The sequence below is a fragment of the Alligator mississippiensis genome, chromosome 10, assembly GCF_030867095.1.
Source record: "Alligator mississippiensis isolate rAllMis1 chromosome 10, rAllMis1, whole genome shotgun sequence".
Lineage (NCBI taxonomy): Eukaryota > Metazoa > Chordata > Crocodylia > Alligatoridae > Alligator > Alligator mississippiensis.
Genome location: NC_081833.1, coordinates 56,806,820 through 56,823,340, shown reverse-complemented (window position 1 = coordinate 56,823,340; position 16,521 = coordinate 56,806,820). Strand labels below are relative to the sequence as shown.

The 16,521-nt window shown below is 43.0% G+C and overlaps 1 protein-coding gene and 1 long non-coding RNA gene across 2 annotated transcripts in view; one reads left to right on the top strand and one right to left on the bottom strand.

Moving 5' to 3' along the window:
- The first annotated feature begins 2,539 nt into the window (after nucleotides 1-2,539).
- Nucleotides 2,540-7,504, top strand: LOC102566104 (cytochrome b-c1 complex subunit Rieske, mitochondrial). The gene is made up of 2 exons (XM_006278401.4): nucleotides 2,540-2,790; nucleotides 6,702-7,504. Exons 1-2 carry the CDS (start codon nucleotides 2,565-2,567, stop codon nucleotides 7,310-7,312), a joined length of 837 nt encoding a protein of 278 aa, XP_006278463.1. The 5' UTR covers nucleotides 2,540-2,564; the 3' UTR covers nucleotides 7,313-7,504.
- LOC132243602 (uncharacterized) overlaps nucleotides 6,031-16,521 on the bottom strand; it is a 166,307-nt gene continuing 155,816 nt past the window's right edge. Inside the window, exon 4 of the long non-coding RNA XR_009455281.1 lies at nucleotides 6,031-6,605. This is a non-coding gene — a long non-coding RNA (uncharacterized LOC132243602). The remainder of the gene's footprint in view (nucleotides 6,606-16,521) is intronic.

Genomic DNA, 16,521 nt, shown 5'->3' with positions numbered 1-16,521 from the left:
TCTAGCAAGATAATGTACAACTAGTTTCTTTAGGATCTTCCAATTTTCTTCTTTCTACAGAGGATACTGAAAAAATAACATGAAAAATTTCTCTGGTAGACTTTGCAGAATATTAACTGCTTTGTGATCAAATGAAGAACCTTGATGTCTCTCAAAGTTGTCATGCATTGGCCCTTTTCCAAATATGTAATACAAGCTGTATGAAAGTTTAATCTAACTACTTACTTAAAAGTGGTTTGTGCCTAAAAGCTTACTGTAGTAGAAACAAATCAATTGTGTCAATAATTGATTTTTTTGATGCGGGGCTGAATTGTGGTTTGGGGTCAACTACGAATGAAAAAAAAGTTTTTTTGGTGAAATATAAACTAATTAAAAATAAAAAACAACAACACCAAACAAACAAAACCCAACAACCCAGCTTGGGATGAACTCTTCCCCCAAAACAAAATGACTTGTTTAAAATTGGAAAAAAAAAAATCCCTCCAAACCCTAAAATATTTAGTTGGCACTGTAGTTTTATGGTCATGACAGTCTTTGAAAAATAATTTAAAATGTGACTAAATGATGAAAGGAAAGAATCTACATGGGATCTTTTGATCCTACTGGAAAAAAATGCTCATATATTTTGTTTATATTAACCCCCATGTTCCTTTTACATGTAGAGAGTATGACAAAGAGAAGACTAAAGATAAGGTAGCAGCTGGAAGTCGTAGGTGATAACTCTGTTGGAAACTGCAAATGGACAGCCAAAAACTCATTGACTCTATGTTGGTGAGCATATGCCATCCCTCCTTTTGTAGAAAGCACAGGGTAGAAGTAGAAAAAAAAGGCCAGATAGGACACTCTGGCCCAGGGAGTAGGGCTGGACATATCCTAGTTCTTCCTAGATACTGGGGATCAGAGGTGCCCTGAGAGAAGGAAACAAGAACCAGTAACTTTGTGAGACAAAGAGGGGAATGAGCAGCACAGCTGCAGAATGAAAAGTCCTCCGAATGATCCCATTCAGAATTCCCCACACAGAAATCTCCTCCTTAAGATGACTCTGCTGGCTGAGCCACTTCCCATCCAGGAAAGAAAGGCAGTGCAATCACCTTCAACCCAACCCTGTTCATTTCCAGGGGAAGAGAGGGATTTCAAGCAGCTGAGACCATCAGAGAACCATACCCACTTGGATTAAAGAGATCAAACGATGTGTTACCAGATTATGCTCCTGCTATAACAACAACAGTGTAAAAATGATTCATGGCTACTTTATTATTCTGTAATATTAAAGTTTATTATAATTGCAATCCTGTAAATAAAAAAAATATTTATTTTCCTGCTCCTTCTGTTGTATTTTCTACTTTATTTGTCATGCTGTAACTGTCTGCTTGCATACTCATAGGCCCTGATCCCGTAAACACTTACACACCTACATAAGTTTACTTAGAGCAAACTTGTGGCCTGTGATACTGGGGTAACATGCAGGTGATATAACGCTGTGGGGAAAGATTCAATAGGCTCAAAAGCAGAATTTTGAAAACATGGCGAAACGTTGTCATGCTTTGGTTAGGATGACATTTTGATGATATAGGATGAGACGTGCTGGCGCTGGACTGCTTGCCCTGCTCCTTGTAGCATTGTGAGGAAGCAGTGACGACGGCCACGTGCTGAGATCACCGCTGCGCCTCGCGTCAGTACCGCACCGATACATTTCCACAAGCCGTGAGGGCCTGGCACCACGCGGGCACCTTGGAGTGAAACGGGGACTTGTGTGGTGGGGACACGGGCTCTTCTTGCTCCGGGGGAGTAACAGCATCGCCCCATGACCCCATTATCCGCGTGGGGCTGCCACGACCCTTTCACCCACCCGGTAAACTGATGCTGATGGCTCAATATTTATGTTCAGTGTATATACAGGCCACCCCCGCTTAGTGCTCTTAATTGGCTCCTGAAAAACCAAGCGTTAAACGAAACCGAAAGTATTTGATGACCCGAGATGGAGACCAGAATTGTTTTTAATGACCCAAGATGGCCCAATGGCCGTCACTAAAGTGTTTTTAATGACCTAAGTGGAACCGGGAGCGTTGGACCGAAAGTGAAATCAGGTATCAATGTAACATGAGTGTTATAACAAAACACCGTTAAGTGGGGGTACCTGTCTGTTCACTATGCCCGTCGCTATTACAGCACATTGAGCACGCAGTTTCCGAGTGACGTCACCGCAGCGCTGTGCTGCAACATGATGTCACTGCTGGCATGATGATGTCACCTTTCTACCAACCAACCCGGGCTTCCACAGGAGAGTCCCAAACCGGTGGAGGTGGGGGAGGCTGGAATCCCTGAAATGGTATTTACAGCCCAAATCTGAAACAAAGAAACACCAAAACCCGTCCGGACGCGCCCGCCCCGGCCAGGGTGACAATGGCGCCTGGCAGTGACGTCAGCGCGCAGCATGGCTGCCTCCAGACTAGGGTGGAGGGAGGGAGGCAGCGCGTGACGTCACGTGCGTGAACACGCCGCGGGGGCGGGGCCGAGCCGAGAGAAGGTCGCTGGAGTGACCGGGAGCCGCCGTCGCCGCCGCCATGTTGTCCGTGGCCGCCCGCGCCGGGCCGCTGGGCCCCTTCCTGTGCGCCGTGGCGCACGGCGTGCCCGGGCCGCTCAAGCAGCTGGTGCCGGGCGTGGTGGTGCCGGCGCTGCCGGAGCCGGCCGGCGGGCTGCGCCTGCACGCGATGCGGAACCTGCTGGGCCGGGACCCGCCGGGCGGCCGGGCGGCCCGCGGGGGCCTCGTCGCCACAGCCAGCCTCAACGGTGCGGGCCGGGGCCGGGGGCAGCGCGCGGGGACCCCTCGGGTCCGAAATGCGGGGGCGGGCCAGTGCCGTAAATGTCCGGGTGGGAAAGGCTGCGTGGCGCGTGCGCTGCTCTGTCTGGAGACGCCTGTTGTGATCAGCTGGTAGAAAAGCAGGTGTAAGTCTGTGAGACCTTACCCCTCTCTCTCCCTGAGAGGGGAACAAGCCGTGTGCCTTGGTGAGAGCACTTTCCCAAATTGGTTTTCATTTAAATCCCAATTCAGATCGAGCCTACGTTTTAAAAGACTGACTTTTAGTAAGTTAGATACCTGCTTGACTGGTGCTGTTTCTCCTGCAGCGAGGGGCAGCAGCTGTTTCGAGCTGCGTGTTGGGACAGCCCAGCCTGGGGAATGAAAAGGGTTTGTCCGTGCCCGGGCTGGGGAGCTGCGCTCCTGCTGCCTCGCCCAGTTGAGGTGTGAGAGGAGCTGCGCCCATGCTGCAGCCGCCCCCGATGCTGCCTTTCCCTGCTCTCCTGCTGCTCCGCTTGCACCGTGGGCACAGCTGGAAGCTGCCCAGCCCTGGCTCAGGCCCCACCAGCTGAAAGCTGTGCCCATGCTGAAGCAGGGGAGCAGGGTGGGGACAGGAGGCGGCGATGCAGGCACCGATTCCAACCGCCTGGCCCTAGTGCGGGTGTGGACAGAGGCAAAGCCCTCTGGCTCTAAGGGCTGGATCCAGCCTATGGACTGTATGTTTCCACCCCCTGCTCTACGGTGAACGTTTTACAAAGCAAAAGTGAGCATTAACTGTAGTCAGCAAAGTAAGTTGTAACTTTAGGCTGATTTTTTTCAAAGGTGCAAAAGTGCCAAAGTAAAGGCACTTTTGAAAACCCTCCTGCACACTAAGCCTGCTCAACATGCAGTGAAATGAACAGGATGAAAATGCCACTTGATCCTTTGCCAGCATCCCCATGTATATAAAAATGAAGGTAATTGTATTTGGAAAAAATTAAAATACCAACATTCACTCCACTGTAAACGCAGAAAATATGGATGCCTAATGCAACATGAAACGGGACGCTTAGGATGATACCAAATTTCACTTATGAAATTTGACTTCACATCAGAAGTAAAGGCCCTTTTCCTCCAAGCTACATAATTGAAAAAGCTGCACTTCTCAAATTTAAAGGAGGACTTAATGTGGCTGTATATTTAAATGTGATTGTAATAGCTTTTGCCTTAAGGGGTTTTCATGGGTTCTGTTTTAAAGAGAGTTATTTTTTAAAAAATAATTTTAAATAATGTGTTTAATTTTTTTAATTTATGAGTGAAGATCAAACTCTGTTTATGTCCAGAAATTGGGACTTGCAGGATCCGTTGCCTCTGAAAATTGGGACCTGCATCTGAATTCATGGAGACCTAGGTCCCCACAATTCAATTTTTAGGCTTGCTTTCCAAGATAAGAACCTGCATTTAAAATATTAAATGTCTTGTACACTGCTACACTTATCAGAAGCCACTAGTATTTCTTTCTTTAGTTCAGGGGTCAGCAACATTTTTGGGTAAAGTGCCAAAACTCCTTGCAACCTTGACTTGTAAGATGCAGGCATGCCGGGGTGGATGCTGGGGGAGCTACAAGGGGCCCGATCCTTGTTGTGGCAGCTCTGCCCCAGCCTCTTCCCCAAGGTGTGTATGCCAAGCAAAATGCCTTCTTGTGCCATGTTGTGGCACGCGTGCTGGGGGTTGCCTACCCCTGCTTTAGTTACGTCTCTTTTAGCTAGTCATATATTTAGTAATGTTTCCAGCATACTATTGTATGGTGTGTCTATAGACAAATAATGGGAACTGTAGAGGTATCTGAAGAGAAAGCAGAGTATAGACATGGGGGGGAACTATAGAAGATGGAGCTTTGGTTTTTACAGCTACTGATGTATTTTGGGCTGGCAGCTTGCAATGAAACTAAAATGTCAAGATGTGAATTTTTGAACAATAGTTTAATATTCTTACTAATAATGCAACAAACTTATCCTTGTATATAGCTTGAGTTAATACCAGAATAAATTATACTTCTTTGGTGAAGAGGTAACATGGAATACTTTAAAATTAACCTGAAACTGTTGCATCGTTAGCTCCTTACTGGATGTCTTTTAACTTGTGACCTTAAAACAAATTTGCATTTCTTGGCTTCTTTACCAAGTTTTTATACTAAAAAGATACCTCTTTTCCCACAATTAGTTCCAATTTGTTGTAATCTCTACACAATAATTTCCTTTGCAAGAGTCCCAAGAGTTCTTGTAAACCCTTTAAAGTGAATGTTAATCTCAAATGTTACCCATGTCAGTTTCTGAACAAACTTAAAAATCTTTGCAGTGAAGCTAAATAGCTGTGTGCACTATACAGATTGTATCATTGCAAGCAGTGTTTTCAAAGTCTTTTAAGAACTAATATGTGGTCTGTTATTTAATTTAGTATTTAATTTTATTAGGCAATTAGCTTTTGATTTGCCTGCTGGGGAAACCTACCAAATAAGCATGTATTATTTCTGACTTGGTGCATCATTGACATTAAATACAAAATTGGGAATCTAGCCTGTGAAGTTTGGGAATTGGATTTAAGACCTTAAAGGCCAGTTAATAATGATGTTCTTTACTTTGAAAACAGTATAGGATGAATAGGGGATTGTGAAACTTAAATGGTTCTGCTTTGAGATTGGGACATTATCAAAACTGATTATTCTGGCAAGCAATCTTGCAAATGTGGTATGCATGTGTTTCATGTAGTCCTATTCAGGTTAAAGTTTAGCATATACTTGTAGCCTTGACTAGCAAACCCTTCACTGCTTTATTAAATCCAAGTTTTTCAGTCCAGTGCTTTTGGGCCAAAAACTTTTTTAAACAAAATTCCATTAAGAATTTATCCTGGTCTTCCTTCCTGGTGACTACGGCAATCTCTCCTATTCTAGAAAACTAGAATTTAGAATCGTAGTTAAAAGGATACTGCCAGCGGTGTTGGCACTGACATTTAACCTCTTTGTTTTTAACTGAGAATAACTTGATTTGTAGAAACATTAATGTTTGGAGTAAAATTAAGGCTAAGCCATCAGTCATAGTAAGAAAAGTATGGTAAGAAAAATTCTTGGCAATTCTGTTATGTTAAAATATCTTAATTGTTCTCTATTGTAGTGGTGGAAAATGTGTTAATTTTGATACACAAAAAAACTAGAACTCTTGGTTCCAAAATGATACCTTTTATTAGACCAACTGGGAAATCACAAGAAAATTGTCTTTTTCTGCAAGCTTTCGGGATCAAAGTCCCTTCATCAGGCTCTGGGGAAAGTAGAGATGGTACAAGATGGTAAAATGTCTCCATAGGTAGGAAATAAGCTTAATTTTCACACAGAGGGAGCTGAAGATGGAAGGCTGTCTCTCTGGGTCCATGGGAGTGTCTTTGTGAGCTGTGCTGAGTTGCTCTTTGTGTAGATCAGGTAGGATTCCTTCCCTGGAGGTGTCAGATGGCAGGCAGGGAGGTAAAAAATCTTTCTTGTTCTCCAATTAAGTTTAAAATCCAGTTTAATTTTGATATTGAATAGTATAATAATGTTCAGAATTAGTCTCAGGTTTCTTTAATATTAGACCTATGACTTGGTGTCAGACACTGGGAAGAGACATCAGTTAAATGAAGCTCACTTTATTCTCAGCTGTTTTCTCAAATAGTATTTTCTTCTATTAACAACATGGTAATTATACTCTACTAACATTGTGCGAGTGTTTAGAAAGCTTACTGTAAGATTTGCTCCTTTTATGTAGAGCGTTATGGAGCTTCTGCCTTTCACCTTGAATTCCTGGAAATGAAACAAACATTGTTTAATAGAATAATGTGGTTATTGTAATTTAAGATACTTGCAGTTAATTGATTGTGGGTTTGTGTCTCTTTGCAGCACCTGCTAGTGTTCGTTTTGTTCACAATGATGTCACAGTACCTGACTTCTCTGACTATCGTCACCCTGCGGTGTTAGATAGCACCAAGTCTTCACAAGACAGCGGCGATGCTAGGAGAGGCTTCTCCTATCTGATGACTGCAACAGCATGTGTAACCACTGCGTATGTTGCCAAGAATTTTGTTACCCAGTTTATTTACAGCTTGAGTGCTGCAGCTGATGTGATAGCAATGTCAAAGGTTGAGATCAAGTTGTTGGATATTCCTGAAGGCAAGAACATGACTTTCAAGTGGAGAGGAAAACCTCTTTTTGTGCGCCACAGAACCCAGGATGAGATTAATCAGGAAGCAGCAGTTAATTTGGCTGAACTCAGAGATCCACAGCATGATTTAGAAAGAGTAAAGAAACCAGAATGGCTTATACTGGTCGGTGTCTGCACTCATCTTGGTTGTGTACCCATTGCTGGTGCTGGTGAATTTGGTGGCTATTACTGCCCTTGTCATGGGTCACATTATGATTTGTCTGGCAGAATTAGAAAAGGCCCTGCTCCATTAAATCTTGAAATTCCATATTATGAATTTACAAGTGATGATCTAGTTATTGTTGGTTAGATGACTGGGCACTTGCTTACTTTCCTTCATCTTGTTCTGTATACACTCTGTAAAAAGGTTAACTAAGATTCTGGTGTAACAAAAAGACGGGTGATCCTAAAGCATAGCCAGTTGTCCTCTCACACTTTAAGACAGAAGTCTGCTTGAATGCTTCCTTGTGTTCAGTTTTAATAAAGAATCAAGATGAATGAACCTTTGTCTGACTTACTATCATAAGGTGTAATTTTCTTGCTCTGCCTAATTAAAGAAATATTACAAAATACATGAAGTAGTAAATACTATATCATGTTCTTATGAATAGTTACTTGCCTTGACTTAACATGTTTCTACCACAACTTTCTGGCAAACACTTGAATAGCAAAACAGAGGAATAGCTAAAATTGGAACAATTCTGGAAGAGTCACCTGACTTGACACTTTCTCTCCGATTCATAAATAAGATTTGATTAATTAATTTTCATGAACAACATTAATCTGTCCCTTGAATCTGAGTGGTTTCTCATGTTTTCATGGTACCATGAAAGATGTTCCCAATGGTGTGTGTGTTATATTACAAACTGAAGGAAAATGTATATACGGGGGCTATTGGCCTTTGTGACTTTAAGAACAGAATTCTATTTTAATAATCTAGCCTCTTCTATTTCTGGTTTAGGAAATTTAGGAATTTCTATGGTTTAATGTAAAGTCTTTTCCTAATATAATTCTGTAATACACAGCTGTCTATTCTTAGTTTACTCCTACTACAAGGAGTCTTCTCTATTAATTTTAAATTGTAACACTTACAAACTTGCTTCAGTATCTGTTGCCAAAATACCATTAGTTTATTTTCTCTGCTGAGCCTATTGTTTTGGTGAATGGGAAATGGGTATTTCATTGGGTTTTTTTTAAACAGTAGTACTGGGCTGAATTAATAATTATAAAGCTTAGTTCCATTAAAACACATGATTATTCTTGCACTTCAGGCAAAAACCTTATGTTAATAACTTGCCACTTCCAGCTCCCAATTTCTGTTGCAGATCGTTAAGTGGATGAGAACCACAAATGCCTCTTCTGCTTTCCTCTTTAGAAAAATGTGAAATAGGCAAGAACTCAAAGGATTGTTCTTTGTGATCAAACATTTGAAGAAAGAAAATTGCAACTTGTTGGGCAAGTAGAATCATGTTTTAAGATTTAGGTTCTCTATTTCCTAGAGAAGACAGTTTCTGAGCTGGCCCTGGGATCTCTTGTGGATGGTAGATATCTAGTTTAGCAGTTAAGATGAGAAATTCACAAGAATTTACATCTTTTATCACCACCAAATTGAGCCATGGAATTCTTCAAAATATTTGTAGTTTTAATAAGGTCCATCATGCTTGCATATGTATAAAATAATACTCTATATGCTTGCAGTCTGTTGACATTCTGCCACGCAGCCAAGGTAGGGACGGTTTTACCCACCAGTTCTTTTAGGCATTGTCAGCTTAAATCATATCTCTATATTTTACAAATGTTTAGATTCCTGCAGCATAGACTGAAGAGAAAAAAAGACTTCTCAATGTATGTATTTGGTAGTAGGTTACGTATAGTTTTCTTGGCACAGTTGTGTCTGCTATTTTATACAGGATTTTGGAAGAAAATCCATTTTTAAAAATGGAAAAAAAGTGCCAGGATACTTCAGAACAGGCACTGTACCTAAAGTTTTAATGTTGCTGTTAGGAACTAACTATTTTCAAACTACTGGGTCTCTTAATATTCTTTTGAAGGGGATCATGAAACCCTTTTTGTGAAGTGTCAGCAGTTTCCCCCAATCTATTTATGTAAAATTCCTATAAATTTAAGATAGAATGCACATCTGCATGACGATAGGACTAACAGTTTCATTGCAAAAGACCCTAATTCTTTCAGAATTGCTTGGTAAGCCTTAGATTTGTATAAGATCAAGTTCATAGGACAATCAGCTACTTGAAGGTATTACTGTTACAGAGGTAAGGGGACTGATGGAGAGAAAACTAAAACACTGTCAAAACCAAATAGAACTGTGTGGTACTTCTAAATAAAGAGACCTTAGCCTCCCACAGAATAGGAAGAATAAGACATCATAGGACAGAAATAGGTTGATAAATGTATATTAAGTGAAGCTGTTAAAAATGATTACTTATTTAATTCTCCAATACCTTTTAGAAAACCTCTTAAAATTGTTTGCTTCTATTAATGTGCTGTATGCTCTATCTTCTTGATTATGACCAATATTTCTTTAATCGGGTATTGGTCTACTGCAGTTAAGACACCTGACTTCAGTATAAATTGCATATCCTTGGTGTTTTTGAAAATAATCAGATTCAGACTCCAACTGGGACATGACCCTATTCCAACAGTAACTACAGAACCTGTCAACATACCTCCAGTGCTAAAATAAACTATCAGAATCTATGGATCTCCTCATAAGGCCTGTTCTTCTAACCTCTAATCATGTGCGTGGCTCTCCTCTGGACTCTCTCAAACTTTTCTACATCCTTTCTAAAGCATGGAGCCCAGAACTGGATGCAGCACTCCAGATCAATAAAATGAACTTTTTTTCCTCATCCCCATGAGTTAAATCTTTGTCTCTGGATTTTTTATTTTTTTTTATGTATCTTATTTAATGTAATCGGATGCTTCCATTACACAAATGTATAAAGAGCTGTGGATTTGTCTTGGGCTCACTCTATTTCAGCCGGCTATAACGAGCAAGTCCTCTGGTCATTAATGTTTAAGTAAACCTGCTTTAAGTAGCACCAATCATGTTTTCATAACATTGGCTTGGGACTCAATGGACTCATCTACACAAGATGTTTGCTGTGCAGTTGACCAATTAACTGCACAATAAACAGCTTGGCATCTACATATGCCCCTTTTAGGATGCATGAAACTAATAAACTCTACAGCAGTGTAGTTCTTGTAAATACAAGTAAGCCCTGTGTGATCAAGACCTTGTATATTCTTCATAGATAAAGTGAGTTCTCAGGAAAAAAAGATTAAAATGTCCAGGCTGCGTAGGTGCCTCAAGCAGGCAGAATTAAGGTAGCCAGGCCGAAACTGCGTTCCTGAAAAATTCCAATCAGTTGCCAGCTAACCTAGACGCCTTTGAACCATAAAGGAACTTCCTTCCTTGAGTGTACATCAAATAATACTCAATCGTGTTCAAAATAGCTGCAACCAGTCTGAATTGCTTCACACCTTGGTTGTATGTAGAAATGAGATATTCCTCCACGTAAGTCCTCTGAGGATGCCTTCGTTTGTTGAGCATTTTAAAGAACACCTAGCAGACATGAGTGGGCTTGTCACAAATAGCACTGAGAATGGCTGCTTTATTTAAAACAATTGGTGAAGCAGAGCCTATAGGAATTTCCTGCCTTTTCTATAAGTCTAGTTGTTAAAACAGTTGCTCAGGGAGTGAGAAACCCAGGTTCAGTTTTCCCACTGGCCAAAGGGAATTCGACCACACACAGTGACGCAGTCCACTGGGAATAGGCTATTCTGAGTAGAGGCATTCTCTGCATCTTGTTGAAGCTGTGCTACTAGCCAGAAAAGAGTACAAAATCCAAGGGCCCCAGAAGAAAGAATATGAGAGAGACCAAGCCTTAGCATGTTTATGAGACATAAGGAAAGCTGGGTAGTGAAGAAAAACTGACCATGCTGCAAGTCTGTGCGAGGGTTGGGAAAGAAGATATGGTCAGCATGCCCTCATCAACAGCACCCATGTGTACAAACAAAGCCTAGTTTATGAGCAATGACTGCTTAAAGTGAATCCTGTTATTCTGCTCACATGAAAAAAAAATAGAACACAATAAAACAATACATTTATTGAAAAAAGACATCTGATGCTTCTGGAACACAGTTATTTCTTAATACATGGAGGCATGGTAATATCAGACAAAGCAGCTGTTTCATTTCTGTGTGTCAGACTTCTGTCACAAACTTGTTTATCAGTTAACAGACAGAAGATAGCATTATAGTACAATACATTGTAAAGAAACATTCTTGGGATAAAATGTGGTCAAATGTCGTGTCAATTATAGCTTTCCCCAAAGCGTCCACATTTTGAGAGGTACTCTCGTCCATCCCCTCTCGGATCTCCTCAAGGTCAATAACTCCAGACACACAGAGCCTGAACAACATTACATCTTGCTGGCCAGTATTAGTTCTCCTACTAATGCCAAACAAATCCAGCGACTAATTGAAAAATATGAACTTGAAATACCATCCGCTATTTTCAAAAAGGTTCTTGATAGTTTGGTGGTGGTATTATTGTTATGACACACATTGCAAGTGAAAGGTAGAAGTATTTTTGTACAATCAAAGTAGTATGTATACACCCCAGTGGGTGTATCTACATGAGATGTTTACTGCTGAGTTACCTAATCAGCTCCACAAGAAATGTCTCAGCATCTACACATGCAGTGCTATTAGGGCAGAGTAAACTGCCCTAATAGCAGTTACTTGTGTAAACACAAGTACTATCCTATGGCAGAGTTTTTTTACTCCGTATTAGCACGCACACAGGATGCTGACAGAGCAGGCTGGGGCACAAGGGTGCTTCCATGCGGAGGACTGCCTGCTGGCTAGTCTCACTGAAGCCCTTGCTTGCCCCAGCCATGCTCCGTAGCATGTTGAGCCAGATCAGAGCAGCCCCAGGCTGGCAGGCTAACCTCTTAGCCTGCTCCAACCTGGCTCAACATGCTGCTGTCCCAGGCATGTTTTAAAAAATGGCACCCAGGAGCAATAAACACCAGGACAATGTGCACCAGAGTTCATTACTGTGCATTAATTGCATGTGCAGATGTATCCACAGTCTCACAGCCTATCAAAACTACTACTATTGAGTCAATTGCCTTGTTTTCCTAAAAGTTTGTGGCTATTGGTCCAACTCTTGTTCTTATATATTGCAGGTATATTAGAATGAGCTTAATGTAACTGTTATTCTTAATACCTAATTTTCTTTTGTACACATCCTCAGACAAGATATGTACCTTGTTTTTGAAATGAAGATAGAAAGATCCTTCCTTGAAAATACTGGTATACAGAAGTGAGTAATGGAGTAGCAGCTTCTGCAGCATGATCCTGCTGGGGGCAGAGGAGGAGAGATGTGGGGAATGACAGTGTCCATGGCCAACAGCAGGGGAGCCTCACCAGCTCATTGTGCTGCCCCCTACCCAGCACATGCAGCTTTACTTTCATTTTCCTTAGCAGAGGCACAAACTGGTGTTACCACAATTGCTCACTTATAATGTGCATTGTGATTTCTAGCAGCTGGAGTTTAGAAAAACAGGTGCATGTCATAAGCCAGAAAATAAAGTATATAATAAGAATCTTGAAGATTTTAGGTAAAGCATGCCTGAGAGTCCCAGGATAGCAAAGCAGAACACTGAGTAAAGTTGCTAGGGTCAACAGAATAGCATGCCCAGCCTGATTTTTATTTCTTGTTGAACTTACTGATTAATTAATTAATGTTGTACTGTGGGAGATTTTTTCCCAGCTTTACTTTGTAGCTTTTGATATGGCTCTGCTAAATGCCTTTCCTGTTCTGTTTAATTGCATGAAAAAGTATTTTCTAATTTGCAAATAAAAAATATCTGGGAATTGGAAAATCCTTCAGATTCTTTATTTTTCTCTCTTTCAGGACGTAGCACAAAAGCCCTAGTGCTGAAGGCCGCTACTACACATGACTGGGGTTTAGTTCCTTAAATTGAATTGGTGGGTTTTTAATTGAGACGATTAAAAACCTACCATTTCAATTTAGGCGCTTCCATCATTGTTATGGTGAGGGACCCAATCCTTTTTTTTCCCCCCTGCGGAGCCTGCCTGCCTCTCCCGCAGCTGGGAGGGTGAGCTGCTGGCAGGCCAAGCGGCCCCTGAGCTGCGGGGGGCCCCGGTCCTTCCCTCTGTGGTGGCAGCACCCACAGGCCTACCTGAGTTGGCTGCTAGCAGGTGGATGCTGCTGTGGAGGGAAGGTCTGGGGCCCCATGCAGTTCATGGCTTGCCGGCAGCTCGCCCCTCAGCTGCAGGAGAGGCAGGCAGGCTCTGCAGAAAGAAAAAAAAAGAATCAGGCCCCTCATCCCTTTTTTCCCCCCCCCTCAATGGAGCCAGCCCATGCAAGCTGCTGTCAAGCCATGCAGCCCCTTAGCTGCAAGGGGGCCTTGTGCTTTCCTCCATCATGGCAGTGCCCCCCGGGGCTGCCCAGGCAGGGTGCTAGTTGGGTGGGTGCTGCCCCAGCTTGTAGGCAGCACCTGCTGGGATCTTACTCTTCCCCAAGCCCACATGGGGAGCAGCACTTCACAGGCTTCCAGTGTGCAGGTTTGGGGAAGAGTTGGATCCCAGCGGGTGCTACCTGCAAGCTAGGGCAGCACCCATGGAGCTAGCAGCCCCGGGGGTGCTGCCACCATAGAGGGAAGCACTGGGTCCCCCCACAGCTCGGGCTGCACAGCATGCCAGCAGCTTGTGCAGGCAGGCTCTGCTGAGGGAAAAAAAAGCAGCAAGGAGCTTGACTTCTTTGTTTCCACAGAGCCTGCCCTCCTCTTCCACAGCCAGGGTGCAAGCTGCCGGTGGGCCCTGAGCTGCAGGAGGCCCTGGACCTTTCCTCCATGGTGGTGGCACCCCCGGGGCCACCTGGGCAGGCACTAGAGGGTAAATGCTGCCCCATCTCTTAAGTAGCTCCCAGCCCAATCCCAGTGTTCTCCGAGCCTGAGCTGGGGCAGCACCTGCCCACTAGTAGCCTGCCCGGGCTGCCACCACTGCAGAAGGAAGAACTGGGGCCCTCCACAGCTCAGGGGCTGCTCAGCCCACTGGCAGCTCGACCCTCAGATAGGTCAGCCCTCAGACCCTTGATCCTCTGTGGAAAAAAAACCCCCAAACAATCGGGACCCTCACCACCTCTGCCTTCAACCCACCTCTCCCATGGCGAGCGAGCGAGCGAGCTGTCAAAATCTGCAACATTACAAATAGCTACGTTGCAAGCTAAACTATATGCAGAGATAGTTTAGTTTACAACGTAGCAAACTCAAATCGTAAAAAAAAACAAACCCCTGCACATGTACAGACTCAGTTAAACCACAAAAATGGCCAATTTTCATCATGTGTACAAGTGCCCTAAATTCTAGAAAGCAGGATTCAGGATCTCAAAACTGAAGTGACAAAAGTGAGAAAACACAAATAAGCAGAATGCTGAGTAGTCAGAAATTAGTCAGAAGTAGTCAGGAGCTACTAAATGATTTCTTTACCTCTGTGTTCCTGGACACGAGTACAAATACACATCTCATTGGGACCTTAGGTAAGCCCAGTATAGATACCAACCCACCAACTGTTCATGCTGACCTAGTAAAGGGGCATCTGGAGGGGTTGTATGTATTTACGTCAACAGGAGTTGATGATCTTCATCCTAGGGTACTTAGGGAATTATGTGGAGTCATAGCAGAGCCTCTGGTACAACTGTTTGAACACTTGTGGCGCTCAGGACAGGTCCCGGAGGATTGAAAAAGGGCCAATGTGGCCCCTATTTTTGAGAAGGGGAGGAAGGAGGAACTAGGTAACTATAGGCCAGTTAGTCTCACCTCTATCGTTGGCAAGACCTTTGAGAAAATTGTTAAGGATCACATTTGTGGGGGACCAGTGGGTAAAATGATGCTAAGGGGCAATTAGCATGGGTCCATAGCAGGCAGATCCTGCCTGACTAACCTGGTTTCATTTTACGACCGGGTCACAAAATGCTTGCATGAAGGAATAGAGGTAGATGTTATTTATTTAGATTTTCAAAAGGCCTTTGACACAGTGTCACATCCAATTCTTATAAATAAACTAAATGGCTGCAATGTAGATTATTACACAGAACGGTGGGTAGAAAATTGACTTATGGGATGCACCCAGAGAGTGGTGGTGAACAGGTTGGTTTCTACCTGGAGAAATGTAGGCAGCGGAATCCCACAAAGCTCTGTCCTGGGACTGGTACTATTCAATGTCTTCATTGTGGACTCCAAAATTAACACGAGTCACCAGTGCGATGAGGTAATAAGTAAAGCTAACCGCACCCTTTCTTGCAGAAGTAGGTGCATCACAAACAGGTCTAGGGAGGTGATACTACCCCTACATGTGGCATTGGTCAGGCTGCAGCTGGAGTACTGCATCCAATTTTGTGCACTGCACTTCAGGAGGGATGTGGATGTCCTGGAGAGGGTTCAGAGGAGGGCCACTTGTCTGGTTAAAGGCCTACAGAAAAAACCCTATGTGGACCAACTGGAAGACCTGAACCTCTTCAGCCTTTGCAAGAGCAGGCTGAGAGGTGATCTCATGGCCGCCTATAAACTCATTGGGGGTGCCAGCAAGAAATAGGGGATGCAATGTTTACCAGGGCGCCTGTTGGGGTAACTAGAATAATGGCCACAAACTGGAAGACAGCAAATTCAGACGGGACATCAGGAAAAAATTCTTTACAGTGAGGGTTGCCAAAATATGGAATAAGCTTCCAAGGGAGGTGGTGCTGTCCTGTTCCTTGGAGATGTTTAAAAGGAGATTGGACAGACACCTGGCTGGGGTCATCTGACCCCAGCACTCATTCCTGCCCAGGGCAGGGGGTTGGACTCAATGATCTAATAGGTCCCTTCCGACCCTAACACCTATGAAACTATGACATTTCAGTGGCAGTCTTCGCCATTATCACCCCCTCCACTTCGTAAGAGTTTGTGAGTTTTACTTCATTGCCAACAAAAGTATTCTCTCTCTTTCTTGAAGGAAATTGCTTACAGTTGTAGTTGTTCTATACAGGACTGAAAGTAAAAACAACCATTTAACTCTGCTTTAAAATGTCTGGTCGTTCATCGATTTCAGTAATTGATATTTCTCTAAGTCTGTTTACCAATGTTGGAGGATGGATTTTCTCTCTCTCTCAGATCTTAACATTTAGTTCTAAGTGCTACCTCACCTTCCTAGACTTCTTTCTTACTCTATATTTCTGGTTAGTCACACATCGTCTTTGACAACTATGTTGCTGCAGTAATTGTAAGCACAGCTCTAAATTTATAAACCCCTAGGTCAATTTTTCTTTACAGATGTGGATGGCATGCACCATAAATAGTCACCTATAATCCCTGGGAACCAAAGATCATTTTTGTTACATTCATCCAAATGATTATTTGAAAAGGTGTCACAGCAAGCATGAAACCAACTTATAATCATGCAATTGAACCTTCACAGTTCTGAAAA

Bases quoted from the DNA above. Each gene is read 5' to 3' on its own strand.
- LOC102566104 (XM_006278401.4), top strand. From the start codon at position 2,565: ATGTTGTCCGTGGCCGCCCGCGCCGGGCCGCTGGGCCCCTTCCTGTGC. The intron at 2,791-6,701 runs GTGCGGGCCGGG...GTCTCTTTGCAG, and splicing joins CGCCACAGCCAGCCTCAACG to CACCTGCTAGTGTTCGTTTT.